This window comes from Mesoplodon mirus, assembly GCF_964341445.2.
Source record: "Mesoplodon mirus genome assembly, chromosome: 10".
Classification (NCBI taxonomy): Eukaryota; Metazoa; Chordata; class Mammalia; order Artiodactyla; family Ziphiidae; genus Mesoplodon; species Mesoplodon mirus.
In genome coordinates, this window is record NC_138986.1 from 49,532,325 (window position 1) to 49,551,992 (window position 19,668).

Here is a 19,668-nt window from a genome sequence, read left to right on the forward strand (position 1 = left end):
GTTCCTTTCTATGGCTGAGTAATATTCCATTGTGTATATGTACCACATCTTTTTTTTTTCTTTTTCTTTTTTTTTATTAGTTTCTGCTTTATAACAAAGTGAATCAGTCATACATATACATCTGTTCCCACATCCCTTCTCTCTTGCGTCTCCCTCCCTCCCACCCTCCCTATCCCACCCCTCCAGGCGGTCACAAAGCACTGAGCTGATCTCTCTGTGCTATGCGGCTGCTTCCCACTATCTATCTTCCTTACGTTTGGTACTGTATATATGTCCATGTCTCTCTTTCGCTTTGTCACAGCTTACCCTTCCCCCTCCCCATATCCTCAAGTCCATTCTCAAGTAGGTCTGTGTCTTTATTCCTGTTTTACCCCTAGGTTCTTCATGACATTTTTTTTTCTTAAATTCCATATATATGTGTTAGCATACAGTATTTGTCTTTCTCTTTCTGACTTACTTCACTCTGTATGACAGACTCTAGGTCCATCCGCCTCATTACAAATAGCTCAATTTCGTTTCTTTTTATGGCTGAGTAATATTCCATTGTATATATGTGCCACATCTTCTTTATCCATTCATCCGATGATGGACACTTAGGTTGTTTCCAGCTCTGGGCTATTGTGAATAGAGCTGCAATGAACATTTTGGTACATGTCTCTTTTTGAATTATGGTTTTCTCAGGGTATATGCCTAGTAGTGGGATTGCTGGGTCATATGGTAGTTCTATTTTTAGTTTTTTAAGGAACCTCCATACTGTTCTCCATAGTGGCTGCACCAATCTACATTCCCACCAACAGTGTAGGAGGGTTCCCTTTTCTCCACACCCTCTCCAGTATTTATTGTTCATAGATTTTTTGATGATTGCCATTCTGACTGGTGTGAGGTGATAACCTCATTGTAGTTTTGATTTGCATTTTTCTAATGATTAGTGATGTTGAACATCTTTTCATGTGTTTTTTTTTTTTTTAGCCATCTGTATGTCTTCTTTGGAGAAATGTCTATATAGGCCTTCCGCCCATTTTTTGATTGGGTTGTTTGTTTTTTTTGATATTGAGCTGCATGTGCTGTTTGTATATTTTGGAGATTAATCCCTTGTCAGTTGCTTCATTTGCAAATATTTTCTCCCATTCTGAGGGTTGTCTTTTTGTTTCCTTTGCTGTGCAAAAGCTTTGAAGTTCAATTAGGTCCCATTTGTTTATTTTTGTTTTTATTTTCATTACTCTAGGCAGTGGATTGAAAAAGATCTTGTTGTGATTTATGTCAAAGAGTGTTCTGCCTATGTTTTCCTCTAAGAGTTTTATAGTATCCAGCCTTACATTTAGGTCTTTAAAACATTTTGAGGGCCTCCCTGGTGGCGCAGTGGTTGAGAGTCCGCCTGCCGATGCAGGGGATACGGGTTCGTGCCCCGGTCTGGGAGGATCCCATGTGCCGCGGAGCGGCTGGGCCCGTGAGCCACGGCCGCTGGGCCTGCGCGTCCGGAGCCTGTGCTCCGCAACGGGAGAGGCCACAACAGTGAGAGGCCCGCATACCGCAAAAAGAAAAAAAAACAAAAAACAAAAAAACATTTTGAGTTTATTTTTGTATATGGTGTTAGGGAGCGTTCTAATTTCATTCTTTTACATGTAGTTGTCCAGTTTTCCCAGCACCACTTATTGAAGAGACTGTCTTTTCTCCGTTGTATATTCTTGGCTTTGTCATAGATTCGGTGGCCATGGGTGTGTGGGTTTATCTCTGGACTTTCTATGCTATTCCTCTGATCTATATTTCTGTTTCCTCCACCTCTGTTCTTCTTTCTCAAGATTGCTTTGGCTATCCGGGGTCTTTTGTGTTTCCATACAAATTGTAAAGTTTTTTGTTCTGACTCTGTGAAAAATGCCCTTGGTAATTGTTAGGGATTGCATTGAATCTGTAGATTGCTTTGGATAGTATAGTCATTTTCACAATATTGATTTTTCCAATCCAAGAACATGGTATATCTCTCCATATGTTTGTGTCATCTTTGATTTCTTTATCAGTATCTTATTTTCTGAGTACAGGTTTTTTTTCCTCCTTATGTAGGTTGATCCCTAGGTATTTTATTATTTTTGATGTGATGGTAAATGGGATTGTTTCCTTAATCTCTCTCTCTGATCTTTCATTGTTAGTGTATAGGAATGCAAGAGGTTTTTGTGTATTAACTTTGTATCCGGCAACTTTACCAAATTCATTGATGAGGTCTAGTAGTTTTCCAGTAGCATCTTTAGGATTTTCTATGTATAGTATCATGTCATCTGCAAGCAGTGACAGTTTTACTTCTTTTCCAACTTGGATTTCTTTTATTTCTTTTTCTTCTCTGATAGCTGTAGCTAGGACTTCCAACACTATGTTGAATAAAAGTGGTAAGAGTGGACATCCTTGTCTTGTTCCTGATCTAAGATGAAATGCTTTCAGCTTTTCACCATTATGATGTTAGCTGTAGTTTCGTCATACATGGTCTTTATTATATTGAGGTAGGTTCCCTCTAAGCCCACTTTCTGGAGACTTTTTATCATAAATAGGTGTTGATCATCCCATTTTTCTTTAAACACTGGCAATAGAGGTCCATTTTAGAGTTTAGAGAGACGTTGGTTGGCCAACTTTCTCTATCTGCCAATTTACATTGGGGCCATATGGTGCTGCAAAAGAAAATAAGCTGTCTCTTTGTTAGTGGGTGGTACTTGAATAATTTCTATTTACGGAGAATGCACCCTAGTGGCTCTTTTGCCATGATAGAGGCTTGGTTACCCATATGGGGGAGTTGTTATTTTTAGTCTGTTTCCAGCTTCCCAGTGATCTCTTCCCTAGGGTTGGTGGCAATGCGGATCCCACAAGATCTGGCCCACACCAAGCTGTCTAGGTGCTTTAACTGAAATCTGAACCAAATCTTTGCAGGGGCTGAAAGGGGTGACGCTGTCTAAGAGGGCCTTAGTTAATAAAGTCCCCTCTTAAGTCAGCAACTAGATGTTCCCAGATCCACTGTGGGGCTGGAGGAGATACCTGATGTGGGTGAGTGCTTTCAGTGAGCAGCCCCCAGAGATAGGGTGAAGGGCGAGTGGGAAATAAGGGTTCTCTAATCAGATAAATTGCCCAGAGAGCCTCTCCGGCAGTCAAGGAGGCTTGTTCAAAAAGGGCTTGTCCCTGCTCAGTTACAGGTAATCAGGTAGGGAGACTGAATGCACATTTGGCATGTGTCCAGTTCTCTACACTCTCAGCTACAAGGATCCACGGACTTTGGACAGTGTGGGGGTCCTCATCTTCCTTCCCCAGCCAGGCAAAGTGATTTCCCTGAAATCTAGCAAAAACAAGGATTTTTAAAGGATCTGTGTCTCAGAGGAGGGATCCCTAGGCATCTGTGATGAAGGGTAGTGTGGAGAGACCTATCTGACAGAGACATATACCCTGCCTTGGGATGGCAAGTTAGGGCAAGATGAACCAACACAGAAGACATGCTCTTGCATTTTTTACTATACCCTAGAGGTGGGAACACCTCAGGGGTTGGGGCTGTGAGTGTTTTACAGTGTGCCTACTTATACGGACATTTGCTTCTGGCTAGCAGACTGCCTAATGATCATTTACCCTGGTCCGTGACCAATTTATACTTTCATGGGAGTCTTTTTGGTGGTGAGTCTCCTAGTGGCCTTTAAGTGCCCAGCCTGTGCCCACAGATGGAGCAAGTATTGCCAAGAGCATTAGAACAAACAAAACCACATAGAACAGAGATTGAAGATTCACTTGCATCAAAAACAGAGACTAGGGCTTAGGTCACACACACAAAACAAAGAGATATTCTTACTGCATGATGCCCTCTGGAGGGCTTCATGTCCAGTGCAATCCCCTTACTGGGAACTGGTACAACCAGGTGACCAATTGTATGTCACCTCGCCCCTCACCAGAGGACTGGCTCAATTTGGACAACCAACCACCCAGTCCAGTTCTCTAGACAGAGGTCTGGCTCCAACTAGATGGCCAAGATGCTTTCCCTTAGCCAGCTAATCCCTACAGCCAATCTTGGCTTTATCAGCCAAAGTGTGGTCAGGGCCCCCTGTGTCGGGGCCCCCTGTGTCGGGTGTAACCTTGGACAATACCTCAATCGGTAGCAAGCATCCTTGCTATAGATGTGCTAGGGGAGGGGGTGTCTACCTGGGGAGCACTCCACTTGATCCTTGGCTGCTTTTTGATCTCAGGCTAAATTTAGGAGCCCTCACTGGCCCAGAGATTGCAAATTGGGGCCAACTGCCCAGTTATTTAGCCAGCTTTGTTGGCCCTGAGTCAGTGAGTAAGCCCTGAGTTACCTGATGGAATGGGCCCCACATTGGGCACCAACATTTGTTACCAATTTAAGTTGTATGGACCCTGCTTGAGCTCTAGCCCGGCTGAGGCTCTCTGTCTTGGCAAGGGAGGGTTCTTTTTCTGTTCGGGTTCGAATAGGCAAATAACAAATCTGAAGCTGAGGTCCACACAGCATAAGCTTTATTCAGTGGCCAAAGAATGGAAAAGCAGAACTTAGCTCACAGATCAACTTCTCACCCACCTGGCAAAAATTATTTAATTTTAAAGAGTAAATACAAAGGGAGGAGGAGTGAGGCTAATAAAGGGGAGGCATATGCATTAGTCTTCCAGGGACGGGGCATGGCTCTTTCTGAAGGAATGGGGTACCACCTCCTCTTTATCCTTTTTTGGTCCTTAATGTTCAGTCATGGTCTCTGGTAGATGTCATTTAATACGCTAATGTAGTAAAATCAACATATAATGAGACTCAGTGTCTGTTGGAGGTCAGATTCATTGCTATCTTGGTCTCAGCTGGTTCCATCTGGGATTTTTTGTTTGTAGCTTCCTTATCTCTGTACCCTTTAACTTAAAAGATTTATGTTAACTCCTGAAGATGAGGAGGGGGGCTGGCAGGTTTTGAGTAAGGACAGTTTTGCTAAAGCAGGGGTTGAAGGGTTGTGAGCAAGGACACTCCTGCTAAAGGTGGGGAGGGGGGTTGATGGGTTTTGAGCAAAGACCTGGAGCAGCTCTGGCAACAACTACAGTGGGGAAAACGGTTAGACAATAAGATGGTGGCTGCAAGCTGGGGGTTGGCTATTGCTTTTTATATTAAGAAAAGCCACAGAGGCTGAGCTAACAGCTGAAGTGAAGGTTAACTTGAATGCTGATTCATGTTCCTCTGAAAGTGAGGCATGTGAATGTGAGTGAATGATATGTATTATTATCTATTACTGTCATTTGTTTAAACTGAATTGGCTATTTAGGGAAAGAAATCCCTGAAGATGTCCAAGATGGGACTCTTTTGACATTCTAAAACTTTTTTTCATATGCCCTTAGAGGAAGTTAGCTTTCTAGAAGGAATTGATATTTCTTGTGCCTTTGAGATGTAAATGATCTATCTGGGCTCTCAGGAACTTTAATCATCTGATCCCTGAGAGTGAAGAGAAGAACAAAAAAAAGAGACCATTTTATTATTTATTTATTTATTTATATTTATATCTTTATTGGTGTATAATTGCTTTACAATGGTGTGTTTTTGCTTTATAACAAAGTGAATCAGTTATACATATACATATGTTTCCATATCTCTTCCCTCTTGCATCTCCCTCCCTCCCTCCCACCCTCCCACCCTCCCTATCCCACCCCTCTAGGTGGTCACAAATCACCGAGCTGATCTCCCTGTGCTATGAGGCTGCTTCCCACTAGAGGCTGCTTCCCACTAGCTAGCTATTTTACATTTGGTAGTGTATATATGTCCATGCCACTCTCTCGCTTTGTCACAGCTTACCCTTCCGCCTCCCCATATCCTCAAGTCCATTCTCTAGTAGGTCTGTGTCTTTATTCCTGTCTTACCCCTAGGTTCTTCATGACATTTTTTTCCCCTTAAATTCCATATATATGTGTTAGCATATGGTATTTGTCTTTCTCTTTCTGACTTACTTCACTCTGTATGACAGACTCTAGGTCCATCCACTTCATTACAAATATCTCAATTTCGTTTCTTTTTATGGCTGAGTAATATTCCATTGTATATATGTGCCACATCTTCTTTATCCATTCATTGGATGATGGACACTTAGGTTGCTTCCATGTCCTGGCTATTGTAAATAGAGCTGCAATGAACATTTTGGTACATGACTCTTTTTGAATTATGGTTTTCTCAGGGTATATGCCCAGTAGTGGGATTGCTGGGTCATATGGGAGTTCTATTTGTAGTTTTTTAAGGAACCTCCATACTGTTCTCCGTAGTGGCTGTACCAATTCACATTCCCACCAGCAGTGTAGGAGGGTTCCCTTTTCTCCACACCCTCTCCAGCATTTATTGTTTGTAGATTTTTTGATGATGGCCATTCTGACTGGTGTGAGATGATATCTCATTGTAGTTTTGATTTGCATTTCTCTAATGATTAAAGATGTTGAGCATTCTTTCATGTGTTTGTTGGCAATCTGTATATCTTCTTTGGAGAAATGTCTATTTAGGTCTTCTGCCCATTTTTGGATTGGGTTGTTTTCCTGTTTTTGAGCTGCATGAGCTGCTTGTAAATCTTGGAGATTAATCCTTTGTCAGAAAAGAGACCATTTTAAATGCTAGAAGGAAAACTGTGAGATCTGTCTATATAGATATACATATGTCATGTGTACCTTATAAATATGATGTGTCTCTGCCTCCAAATGGCATTGCCAAGACTGGTTTGTGGATGAGCTCTATTTATTTGGCTTAAAAGAAAATAAGCACTTATATAAATTCTCAGAGATATAAAGGAAACTAGCCATAATGAATTTCAGGTGCACGTGATCTGGGACATATTCAGTACTGAATGGATACCTGGTATTGAAACTAGTTTAAGCTTGTTGGTTTCATTAATATAGACTTGTCTTTAGAGTTATGAATGTTAAGTATAATGTTGTTGTACCTAGGTTTACTTGAGGTCAAGTAAGACCTTATATCTGTTGCGAATTTGTCAGCAAGTAAAATAACTTGATATGATGAAATTTAAAGCAAATGTAAATGAGGTAAGAGCCTTTAGGTAAACTCTATAGGAATAATCATGTTTTCGGAATGTCTGTCTAAAATAGTCTCTCCAGATTTGGGTATCTTAAAACTAAACTAAGTTAAATGAAGAGAATTCATTGACTATCTGGGTCATTTCAAATAGGGTAAAGTATTGGAACATTAATTGCTGGGTGGGTCTAAGTTTACCTACTTTTGCCTTCTTAGGAGAGGAAGACTAAGGCATAAGTCTTGCAATCAGGAAATGTGGGTATGACAAAACAGTTCACAATTACTTGCTTCTTGGTTTTTGCCAGAGATTAAGGCTTTTCAGGGTTAAGATTACAATCAGTTATAATTCTAGTTACTGTAATAAAGTTTCTTTATCAATTACATTGTAATCGGGTGTTTAACCATGCCTTTTAAAGTCTTTAGTCGTTTATAGACAGTTATTGTTGTACTCTGATGCTTTTGCAAAAAGTGCTTCATCTTCAAGAAAGTTCATAAGAAGAACTTTTTGACAAGTAGAGGTCTCTGATAAATTTCAGATCATACTGCTGAACTGGCTAAGAAATGAGAGAATCCTAGTGGAAAACCTGATGGCTTAATAAAAAGTTAACGAAAGGATTGGTTACTGAGTGAACTGGTGAATATCGTTATAATTTTTATGGGTTTTGTCTGGAATATTACTGGATTGATCTCTGTTTTCTAGATATAGGGAAACCCTTCCCCTCAAGTTAGTTATGACTTGCAGCAATTTGGTAAACTACACCTGTGGGTAGAATTGAAACGTATTTCTTTTCTCTCTGCCTGATCCCTCCAGAAACTGGAGACTCGTAGTTCAGAGCAGCCTGATCAGGTGAATGGGAAAGACTGTCTCCTGGCATGTGCAGGAATCTCGGTATTTTGGGGACCTCTAGAAGAGAGAAATCCACTGAGGTGGAGTCTGATGGCAGGCCTTTGGCATTGCTTTCCTGGCTTTGAGAAGCCTTTTGGGAATTCAGTCTGAGACTCCTTCTGAGGAGTTCCACCACAGCCAGTTTGGAGGAGCCTATGTGGTCAACTGACCAGACTTATTCTGCAAGCAAATTAGTCTTGATTTGTGTTTGGTGGAAATAAGGGTAGTTTTAGAGAGAAAAATATTATGTTTCAGTGGATGTTAAATTCTAGTTCTGCTAACTGAGGTCTAGATGTATGAAAGCTATTGCATTAGCCACACTTTTGTCCTGATGTTCAGGAGGAAAAGAAAATTATCTAGTTATTACAGAGTATAACTACTCATGATGTGTAACACTGCTTGCTTTAAGTCTGCTTGTGTAACAATTCAATAATTGGTAAAATGTATAGCCTCTAATTCTGCATCAACTACCTCTGAGCTTGTTCATATCAGTTTTTCCCCAACGTGGATAACTAGGCAAATATAAAGGAGGTCTAACACAAAGGGACATGATCTGGACCTAGGGCAGGCAGGCAGCATTCACCCTGGCTTTGTGGGATATGTACTTTGGGCTACCGAAAGTTCTGCAATCAAAAGGGGAAATTATGGAAAAATACTCACATGTGGAGGTATGGTGAAATTATTCCGGTTTACACATGGTTTAACTTAAACTTTACTGAACACAGTGGCCTGTTTTGTGGCCTATTGAACATGTGTTGCACATCTACTTTGGCCACTAAGGAGGGGAATGCATTTGAAAGTCAAAATGGAGTAGCTGTGGTTCTTACAAGGGTAAAACTAGGTGGTTATTGTGAACATGATTTTAGACTCATTCCTGTATTACTGAAAACCTGAGTTTTCTGAACTGTATTGCAGACCAGGACAGAAACCACAGGTGCTCAGAATGCAGTTACTGTTTGTATATTGCTTAATTGTCATGATCTCTGCTGTGTGTTAGATGGCTTACATTTCGTCCTGAGCAGAGGAAGTCTGCTCAAGGGCTGAGCATCAACAATGGCCTCACTGTGACATGAGTCTAATTGCTGGGTCTACAGTGGGATACTGTTGTCGTCTTCCTCTGGACTTCCATGAAAAACTGACCCAGCTAATGCAACCGTGTGGGGATGACTGACCATGGGGGGGGGGGTGGGAAGACTGACTGACGATCTTCCTGTCCTGCATGCCAGTATGTCAGAAGGACCCCTGTTGGTAAATGTTACCATACCACAAATCAGACGTTTTACCGGGGTGACTGCCCGTGAGCCTCCCTGGACTGTGCAGTGTGGAGTGGAATAGGCTGGCTTCTGGACACATAATTCCGACTAGCGGGATTAATTATTTTTTGTTTGGAAAGACCTAATGGGTCCACCCCTAGTGGCACTGAACATAACATGGGGTGGCACACTTGAAACTGTGCTGACTCCCGGCTAGGGCACCGGAATGTTTTAGAGCTGGGCCTTCCCCTCCCCATGAGGGTACGTCTGGGTCTGTGAAAACCAGGGGTGGCCTTACCTTCCTGGTAAGTGGATAGGGCGCAGCTACAATGACTCCCTCTCCATTGACCTGGTAAGTGCTTGGCTCCAAAATTTGCCCACATCCTGGCGAATGACTGTTCTTAGCATACTAGGTACTATCTTGCTTTCGATTCTCTTTGGCGGCTGCTGCCTGTACTGTATCGTGGTATCTGGTTGCAGGCCCCACCCCCTAGCCGCCACCGCCCCCACCCCTGCCACATACCTGACCCCAGGAATGTCGCAGAAGAGGGCTGGACCAAGATTGTTAGGGTTGTGCAGGGTATGCAGAGGCGGAGTGTACGAGCAGGCCGCCCAAGGTGGCTGATCTCCTGCTCTCTGTACGTCCCCCACTCCACCAGCGCCTGTCTCACCTACCTCCTACTCACATGACCGCCCTTCCTACATACTCGCCCCACCGAACCCCGCAGCTGGCGACTGTTCTAGTCTTTAGATTAGGACAGCTCCACCTGACAGCTTATCAAAGGGGTAGTGAGGGGCCTGGCCCTCTGCTCGTTTCTCTGGTAACCGATGAGCCACATGACATCGATTCCCCCTATAACTGGTAACAGCCCCCCTCCCTGGGAGCAAAGACTGCCACCACGTCCTGCCTGCCATCAGGCCCACATGGTGGGGTGTCACTCCGGGACCTTGCTTCAGATGTGTAAGCTCCCCCTATCCGTGAAATCATTGACGTCTCTGTGGCTGACTCCAGGTTCTTTCTTCAGTCTTGAAGCTGGGCCTATACAGGCCTTGCAGGCCTGCGGGGTGCAGCCCAACAATATCCAAACTGTGCCAACCCAAATTCCTCTTGCCAACTGTTTCATCATCCTTTAATCCTGATTTTACGATGGCATCGATCAAAACCATCTGTGAATTTTATCTGCAACACAGAACCCTGCATAGAATCCCAGAATCTCGGGGTTGGTGATACCTTAAAGGTCACTTAATTTAGGCTGATCAACTTTCGTCCTCCCTTTAGATGGCTTGGTTTTCTTCTCTATTTTATTTGTGAGAAAGGAAAACTGAGACAACTTGTTTTATTTAAAAAAAAAAAAAAAAAAGCATAGACAGGGCCTCCCTGGTGGCGCAGTGGTTGAGAGTCCGCCTGCTGATGCAGGGGATGCGGGTTCGTGCCCCGGTCTGGGAGGATCCCATATGCCGCGGAGCGGCTGGGCCCGTGAGCCATGGCCGCTGGGCCTGCGCGTCCGGAGCCTGTGCTCCGCAACGGGAGAGGCCACAACAGTGAGAGGCCCGCATACCGCAAAAAGAAAAAAAAAAAAAAAAAAAAAAAAAAAAAAAAAGCATAGACATAATAAGATCAAATCATTTGTGTAAAACTGTCAGAAAATGCAGAAAGTTGTCCACATTATATTTGGCTATGTGGAGAGCAAACCATACGTATACATGGCATGTCAACCCTGACTAGACATCAAATATCAAATTATGTAATGCAACGGCTCACCACAAAAGCTATGCAGAGTAATAATTTTTTTTTTTTGCGGTACGTGGGCCTCTCACTGTTGTGGCCTCTCCCGTTGCGGAGCACAGGCTCCGGAAGCGCAGGCTCAGTGGCCATGGCTCATGGGCCTAGCCGCTCTGCGGCACGTGGGATCTTCCCAGACCGGGGCACGAACCCGTGTCCCCTGCATCAGCAGGCGGACTCTCAACCTCTGTGCCACCAGGGAAGCCCAGTAATACATTTATTTTTTTTTTTTTGCTGTACGCGGGCCTCTCACTGCTGTGGCCTCTCCCGTTGCGGAGCACAGGCTCCGGACACACAGGCTCCGCGGCCATGGCTCGCGGGCCCAGCCGCTCCGCGGCATGTGGGATCTTCCGGGATCGGGGCACGAACCCGTGTCCCCTGCATCGGCAGGCGGACTCTCAACCACTGCGCCACCAGGGAAGCCCAGTAATACATTTTTAATGTTTTACTTTGCTATAATTTTATATTCACAGAAGTTCAAAGAACTTCTGTTTACTGTTTTCCAGATTTACCATTTATTAATATTTTGCTGCATTTGCTTTATCATGTGTTCTTTTTTCCTGAACCACTGGAGAGCATTTTGTTGACATCTTGTCTCTTTATCTATAGATATTTCAGTGTTTATTTCCTAAGAACGAGGGCTTTCAACATAACACATTTTTTTAATCAAGACATAAAGTTAACATAACCATCAGAATAAAATTTTAAAACTGTTAACTACAAAGAAAAATACTCTGCCTTCGTTTCACACAGGAGGAAAATTTTGGCCTGTTTTGCTTACTGTGATATTCCCAGACTCTACCATAGGGCCTGGCACACAGCTGGTCCTCAATAAATACCTGTTAACATCTTAATGTGATGGTGTGATACTAGATTAACCACATTTCTAAGCAAAGTATTTCTAAAATAAAGCAAAGGCAATGACAGCAAAATATTCAGTCATTTCTTTACTACCAATGATTTGTAATTCCCCAGTTACAAAAAGAGTAAAAGCCTTCTGATGTAAAGGACTGACGGGAAATTACCTTTTTAAGATGAGACAAACACGTTAGAGCATAAGTAAATGCGACTCTGTTGGTCCCCCTCTGGGCCACTCTGGGGAACCGCTGTCTCTTCACAGGTAGCGGTTTCTGATGTATTCTCGGTACATGGAGGTGTCTTCTTTCCCCAGGGGCTGCATGATACCTTGACTGGCCTGGATGTGGGCTTGGAAGATCTCTGTAGATTTTCTGTCTACTTGTGGAGGCTGAACTTCATAGATGTTGTCTTGGGAGAAAGCTGAGATGGGTGTTCTATAGAAGAGAAGCGAGGACAGAGCTACATTAAAGAAAATAAAGGACCATAGGGACCTTGACCTCAAAAGCTCTTGAGAGCCACTGACCTTGAACGAGTGAACTTAGTAGTAACAAGTGGTGGTAGTGACCTCCCTGTTCCCTCTCAGTTGGCTACCTCCTCTGCCTGAAAGAGCAGGACCAGCACTTGCCCAGGGAGCCTTCCCTGGCATGCAGGCTGGATGGGCACCCCTCCTCTGTTCCCGCAGCCCTGGGCACACCCATGTCTGTGTGCCCATCTGCCTCCCTCACATGACTTAAGTAACCTGAGGTAGGGGCTGTACAGACTCTTTGCTCTCTTTCCTTGGTGCCTGGTATGTACTCAATAGTTTTCTTAAGTAGGGCTTATTAATAGGAATCAGTGAAGTAGGGGATACTAATAATTCCTACCTCATAGGTTGATGGCAGGAGTAAATGAGTTTATATCTGTAAAGTGTTCCTTTAGCATAGTGCCTGGCACACTGTCAGTGCTCAAAAAAGTGTACTATTGTTAGTAATTACCGGTGCATAATTCCTTAGCTGCAATTCTGAAATCCTAAAAGCTGTAATAACCAAACGTTACTTTGCCAGCAAAACCTGACCCAACTGAAACTCATCTGGTGGTACAACATACAATACTCGGCCCACTTCATGTGAATATTAACGTGTTTATTTATCAGCCTCAGATCACACTGGGGATGTTCTTATAAGGTATATGCTAACATCCCCAAAATTCTGAATTCTGAAACACATCTGGCTTCAGATCTTTTGGATGAGAGACTGTAAATCTGTAATAGGCAGCTTCCTTCCTTTCTGGGGTGATTTGAAAAGCACCCAAGAACTTCTCTATTCAAAAATATCCCTCCATTCCCACCCCACCTAGACTGCCATAGTGCTTGAAATTTCCATCCACCCTTGGGGAAGGCGCTGTCTCCAAAAAAGGCCTTGTCAAAATGCAGCTGGGTGCCTGACACACGTGTAACTCATTGCAGCGTGAGCACCTGCTAGTTATTAGCTCCTTGGCTGGGGGCAGGCCCTCTAGGGATGAATCAACCACCAAGTCAGGTGTGCTTCAGAGTGTGTGTGTGTGGAAGGTCAAGAAGAGGCAGGCCATGGGTAGGCGAGGATGGTACGCTATACCCTGTGGGACTGGGGGTACAGCGACAGCACACTCCACCACTTAGCCCAGGGCTGGCCCTGCGGAGGAGTGGGGGGTTGGTTCTCCACATCAGGGTACCAAGACCACAAAGAGAAAGGATCTGGAGAATCTATTCTGCTGGGCTGGGACCTCAGTCTTGCTCATGTACATCTTATCAGAGGACCAGAAAGGCATCCTGGACGCCTGGCCGTTTGGTGAGCTGGGGGGGATTCCCTGCAGTCAGAAGCAGAACTGAACCTCAGACCCAGCTAGGACTGTACTTGCAACGTCAGCATTTTGTGGGACACTAGGAAGGTGCAGTGAGCGACACACAAAGGGAGACGAGAGTTGTCCAGTAAAACCCTCCATCCTCATAGGATGCGTTACAATTACACTTAGGTCTTTCTTACTCTCCTAGAAAACAGTCAAGGTAGCTCCCTGTACTTTGCCTTTGGAAAACTAACACATCCTGCCTTGGCTGGAGACTCTGCTTAAAATCGCTGTGAATTAAAATACAACTAAAGGTGGAATATTCTTTCTGGAAGTCAAACTCAATTGTTTTGACTTTGGGGTAATATATTTAAACTCAAATTTGGTAAATGGCTTATGAAATACTCTCATTTTTCCAAAGCACTCTAATAATTTCACGTGATCTTAGACTACACCCTTATTTAAATAAAGAAAAACCAAAGGATAGTGATTTACTTGAAGTTTAAAAAAAAAAAAAAGACCCAGGTGAAAGAATCCTGAGCTGAGTCAATTTGAATTCCAGCTTGTCAGCAGTGCTTTTCTTCAAAATACAAAAGTAACGTTATAATGACAATGGTTAGGATGATTAATATATGAACTCTTCTTCTCAATTTTCCCTCACAAAATCATAGCAACTCTTCAGTCATGTACATAATTCAAAGCAAGATGCTAGAATTCTTTAACGGTTGTTAATATTCAGGGTCAAACCATTTTAACCTGAACACTTAAAAAGGAGGCTTCATTAGCGGTTTTAGAGATTGTCATCAAAGTGCCGGCCACAGCAACTCCTGGACCACACCATCCACACCTGTCTAGTGTCTACACCCTCCATTTCACAGATGAGACATTTAACGTCAATTTAAAAATGGGACTAATGGTTTCTGTGCTTTGAAGCCAGGCCTTTGCCTGCAACCCTGTGTGCATTAACCAAGAGCTTCCCGGCAGGCATCACACCAGAGAGATGCCATCTGGGAACTAAACCTTAATGCAACTGAGAAAAGGAGAAAAGGAGAATCCAAGTCATCAAGTCATTGTTTTGTCCTTCAGCAGCTCAGCTGAATACACGGGTGGGCAGGCTGTAGGGGGAACAGCAGCAGGGCTGGGACAACCATGAACAGGGCCACAGACCAGCCACTTCCACCCACTGCCTGGGGTTTCTTATCAGTAAATCAATCAGGAGTCCTCACTCTGCTTCTCAGTAAACTGCTTCAATGTCCCGTGGAGTAATGAAAAACCATTACAAACACTCTAAATGTGAAATGTCAACATCAGCCTTAAATGGTATCAGACTGAGTGGCAGGTAGGTTTAGGGCTTCAACACCACCTCACTGTGGTGTTGATTCTGCTTCTCGCTAAAGTTTGAGAATCTTTGGTCTAAGGAGACCAAACTGTCATCTAAAATGCTAAATAAAATCTTATTTGTGGTCAGTCAACAGCATTGAACATTCTTAAGTAGAAACTTTCTTCTTAAATGATATACTACCACTAATCCTACATTGAGCAGGCATCATTGAACACTTAACTGTAAAGACATGAGTAGCAATATTACATTTCCTAATGTCCTCACACTTGATTTCCCCGTTGGCTTATGCAAGGCAAGGAAGAAATACAAGGACATCCAAGACCCTCCCAAGGGGCTGCTGGTGGGCACCTTGTCTCTGAAGGGCACTGGAGAGAGATGGAGGTGACCCCATAACACTTCCAACAGTACATGTAACGGTCTTTGTATTAGCGTAGATGGCATTTGTTTCTGGGTGAAAAGACCAGCGTTTAAACACTAAGTGATGTGGAAATTGTAAGGCTACTTTCCTTTGTTCACTCCAGTAGAGAGAGGTGGCTTATTACTGCACTTTCATGGTGGAAAAAACGTCCGACATTTCTCTCCTGTCCATAAACAGAAGTTTTGTTTTCAGCTTCTCCCCCCAGTCCTCAAAGGGATAAGACTTATTGCCCTTAATTCAAATGCTAGTAGTCTTTTTGGAGATGAATTATTATAATTACAAATTTGCAGGCTCATTTCTTTTTATCTACAAAACCTAGTCCCATCTTCAAGGAAGCCTCTGAATTTCCTCTCAAGGAATGTTGCGGTCGCCTTTAGTTCATTTATGGGCTGCTCAGTGTACTCAACACCAAGGATTGATGACACTTAGCCTTAACTGCAGTTCCCATTCACAGAAGAGAAACACTTTAGGCAGAAATTCATTAGACACACTACATGTTTTTAAAGAAGATCCTTATTGGTGCCCTTTTATGCTCTTTCTTAAATGTGTTATTACTCGTTTGGTTGTAATATGACCATGTCCTATAGTAATGGTATCTTACACTTGGATGCATAACGAACATTTGAGTCCCTTTAAAAGTTCAATTCCCATTGAGGGTATTTCTGACTTACACATATTGAATACCCAATAAGCATATGTTGGTTTGACAAGAAAATATTTAATTGGTCAGACTGAAATATGTCTTCTGGATTTAGTAATGATATGACGATTTTTGGTTGGTGATAGAAGAACTAGATAATACTTGTATAATTTCAATAATTTTATACATGTGATACTTTTCCAATATGTTAAAATCTTATACTTTTCCTATGATGAGCATTTTGGCACACACCAAACCCATTTGGCTTTTCCAGAAAATTTAGTAATCGTTCTAATCACAGGATATATTTCCCTTCCTGGTGATCCCTTCTGTTGCTACCACAAACTCCAAGTTTTCCCAAGTTGCTATTTTCACATCACCAAATGGTTTTGTTGGTTCATGACTGAGTGACAGAATCAAAAGAATATGACAGGTGAAGAGGCCCTTATGGAAGACCCTGACCAACAGCCTTATTTGCAGATGATGGTCAGTATTAGGTCATTCCTCTCATTACTTTCCTCTACCTTCTGGGAGAAAACAATCATTAGGGCAGGATCAAAGTTGATCAGATGCTCCAGTCTCAGTGGGGTAAAAACCTCAGCTAAATGTCTTAATAGCACAAGCCCTTTATTATCCCATTTGTCTTTCTGCCAGCTTTGTAATTTCTATTAAGCAATAAGGGCTATTATTTCCTAACTGGCAGGGGGGCCTATGGCACACATTGCCATGCAATCATTTTTTTAAAAAAAATTTTATTTTATTTTTATGGCTGCGTCTGGTCTTAGTTGTGGCACGTGGGATCTTTTGTTGTGGTGTGCGGGCTCCTCGTTGCTGTGCACAGGCTTCTCTCGTTGTGGCATGTGGGTTTTCTCTCTCTAGTTGCGGCACACAGGCTCAAGAGCATGTGGGCTCTGTAGTTTGCAGCACACAGGCTCAGTAGTTGTGGCACGCGGGATTAGTTGCCCTGCGGCACGTGGGATCTTAGTTCCCCAACCAGGGATCAAACCCGTGTTCCCTGCATTGGAAGGTGGATTCTTTTTTCTTTCTTCTTTTTTTTTTTTTTTTTTTTGCTGTACGTGGGCTTCTCACTGTTGTGGCCTCTCCCATTGTGGAGCACAGGCTCCGGACGCGCAGGCTCAGCGGCCATGGCTCACGGGCCCAGCCTCTCCATGGCATGTGAGATCTTCCCGGACCGGGGCATGAACCCATGTCCACTGCATCGGCAGGCAGACTCTCAACCACTGAGTCACCAGGGAAGCCCAGAAGGTGGATTCTTTACCACTGGACCACCACGGAAGTCCCTGCAATGATTTTCTCTCTTTCTAGCTTTTAATATTGCTCAGAGCCTTTAGCCCTCAGTTTGTGGGTGCCATTCTAACATCTTTTTGTGACCATCCATTGCTTCTCGTTAGTTCCCTTATTAGGTTGCTTGTATCTTTCCAACAAAGTACTCATACATTGAAGCCTAGTCACGAATCTATTCTACCAAGATGATACGGTGAGAATGTGTTTGTGTCTTCATGTTAAAAAATCAATATAATGCTGCATATTCCTCCCATTCAGTGTACAAGTATAGACACCTAAGTCCAAAATGTAGCTCTCAAATCATGCTTGTCCAATATGGTAGCCATTAGCCACATGTGCCTATTTAAATTTATATTTATTTAAATTAATTAAAATTAAATAAAATTTTAAATTAGTTCCTCAGTAGCACTAGCCACATTTCAAGTTCCTGATAACCACACGTGGCTAGTGCATTGAACAGTGCAGTATAGAACATTTCCTTCATCACAGAAAGTGCCATTGGACAGACTGTTCTAGAACTTCTTTCCTGTTATTTTTTTCTCAGAAATTCTGAGTATCTCTTTCTAAACTCATTGCCTTAATATTAATGTCCCTGCATAGCACTTATCACTATCTGATCTTTTATTTATCTGTTTATATACTTTCCAGGATGTGAATTCTATCTTGCTTACCTCTTTATCCCCAATGCCTGGAAGAATCTTTGGCATATAGTAAGTGTTCAATAATTACTCCCTGAATGAATAAATGGCGTCTGTTTAAGGAAGATGATTTTACCTTGGATTTCTAAATCCAAGGTGAAACCTGAAAGCAGTGTGATTTGGATTACTCTAGAATCTAGAGTCTAGATGATAGGGAGGTAGGATTTCCAGCAGAAGTCTGGCTTCTAAGTTCGTTTCCTCAGAAAACCATAAGGTGGACAGGGGCACTGAGGGGAAGCTGAGGTGCCTTCTAGCAGGGCAAAACTATCCAAGTAGTTCAAAAAACAAGGGTGAGGCAGGAGGGGTGCGTTCTAATCCCCCTTTAGAGGTGAGAAAACAATGACTCAGATTAACAAACTCACTAAATGGGCTGAAATTAAGAGGAATGTGTCAATCTTCAAACCACCTCTACTAAAACGAAACAAAAGGCAAAATAGTCCCTATATCCTGGGATTCTAGAAAGCAGGCTCTGCCTATGTAATTTGTTTTCATATACCCTGTCAAGCCAGTTTCAGTGTTGGAGATATGGGCAAGCACATTTGCTGCCTTCCGCACATACGCACTGCCCCAACCCCCCAACCAAGGGCACTTGCATGTGTCTTTGGGTAGACATACATGACATCACAGTAAAGGCAACAGGTTTGAGGGGCAAACACTTATCCATGTATTAGGACATGAAACCATGCTATTAGCTGTTAATGACATTCTAAACATCAAGGTAAAAAAAATTTACTTTTTATTCCTGCTAAAACAGCAAGTCTATATAATACACACAAAATGCTACAAACCTAATGCATGATTTCCCCAAAGTCCAATTAAATTTTCAGTCTTGTTATGCCATTGAGAGCTACTGAGCGAGATACAGAATAGTGCATAAATCTGATTCCTTCAAATCCAAACAAATTCCAAATCCTTTGAACAGCTGCTATTACAATGGGATGACTGAACCGTCCTCCAGCAGAGATACTGGAAGAGAGGTTAGAAATTTCACAAGCAGGTTAAAATGTATTAAAGCAAATATGACAATAATGCCAGTCCCTAAACAACCCACCATTAGAAGGAGCAAAAGGGGTGATGAGAAGGAACTAAACAATATAATCGGTGATGATGGAACATAAAATGTACAGTCTTGTAGACCAGGGGTGCAGGCAGCCCTGTCTGTATATAAGGCCCTTCAAAGGCTCAGCAGCAAGGAATCTCAACTGCTTACTGTAGACTAGGTCTTTATAGATTTTGATAGGAGAGGAGTATGTCATTTGATTATGGAGTGTGAGGACAGCAAAACTCTTGTGTGTGTGTTTCTCAAACACTTATCTGCCTTCAACGTGTCAGGCAGCCATGTCAGTGACAGGCCAGCCAGAAAGGCTCTGCAGTCTCACAAAAGTTAGGATTTAATGCCTAAGCCACATTAACAAGAGAGAAAAGTTATGTATAGATCGAAGTACACAATGACCTTAATATAGCTCAAAGAAATCCATGCACGTGAATGTCTCAGGCTGCTAAACTTTTTTTTTTTAAGCTTTACTGAGGTACGACTGACAAAAAACTATCTTGTGAAGACTTATTTTTCATCGGATCAACTAGATGAAAAAAGTGTATGTATGTACATACACATACACATGTATGTTATATACACATATATGTAACAGTTATGCTTATATATACTAATATACATA

At 42.7% G+C, this 19,668-nt stretch overlaps 1 protein-coding gene across 1 annotated transcript in view; it reads right to left on the bottom strand.

Annotated features, from left to right (window-relative positions):
• Window positions 1-11,860: 11,860 nt before the first annotated feature.
• Window positions 11,861-19,668, bottom strand: part of FIG4 (FIG4 phosphoinositide 5-phosphatase) — a 138,249-nt gene continuing 130,441 nt past the window's right edge. The window contains exon 23 of the mRNA XM_082633553.1: window positions 11,861-12,223. Coding sequence (XP_082489679.1) covers window positions 12,046-12,223 — 178 coding nt within the window. The 3' untranslated portion in view covers window positions 11,861-12,045. The remainder of the gene's footprint in view (window positions 12,224-19,668) is intronic.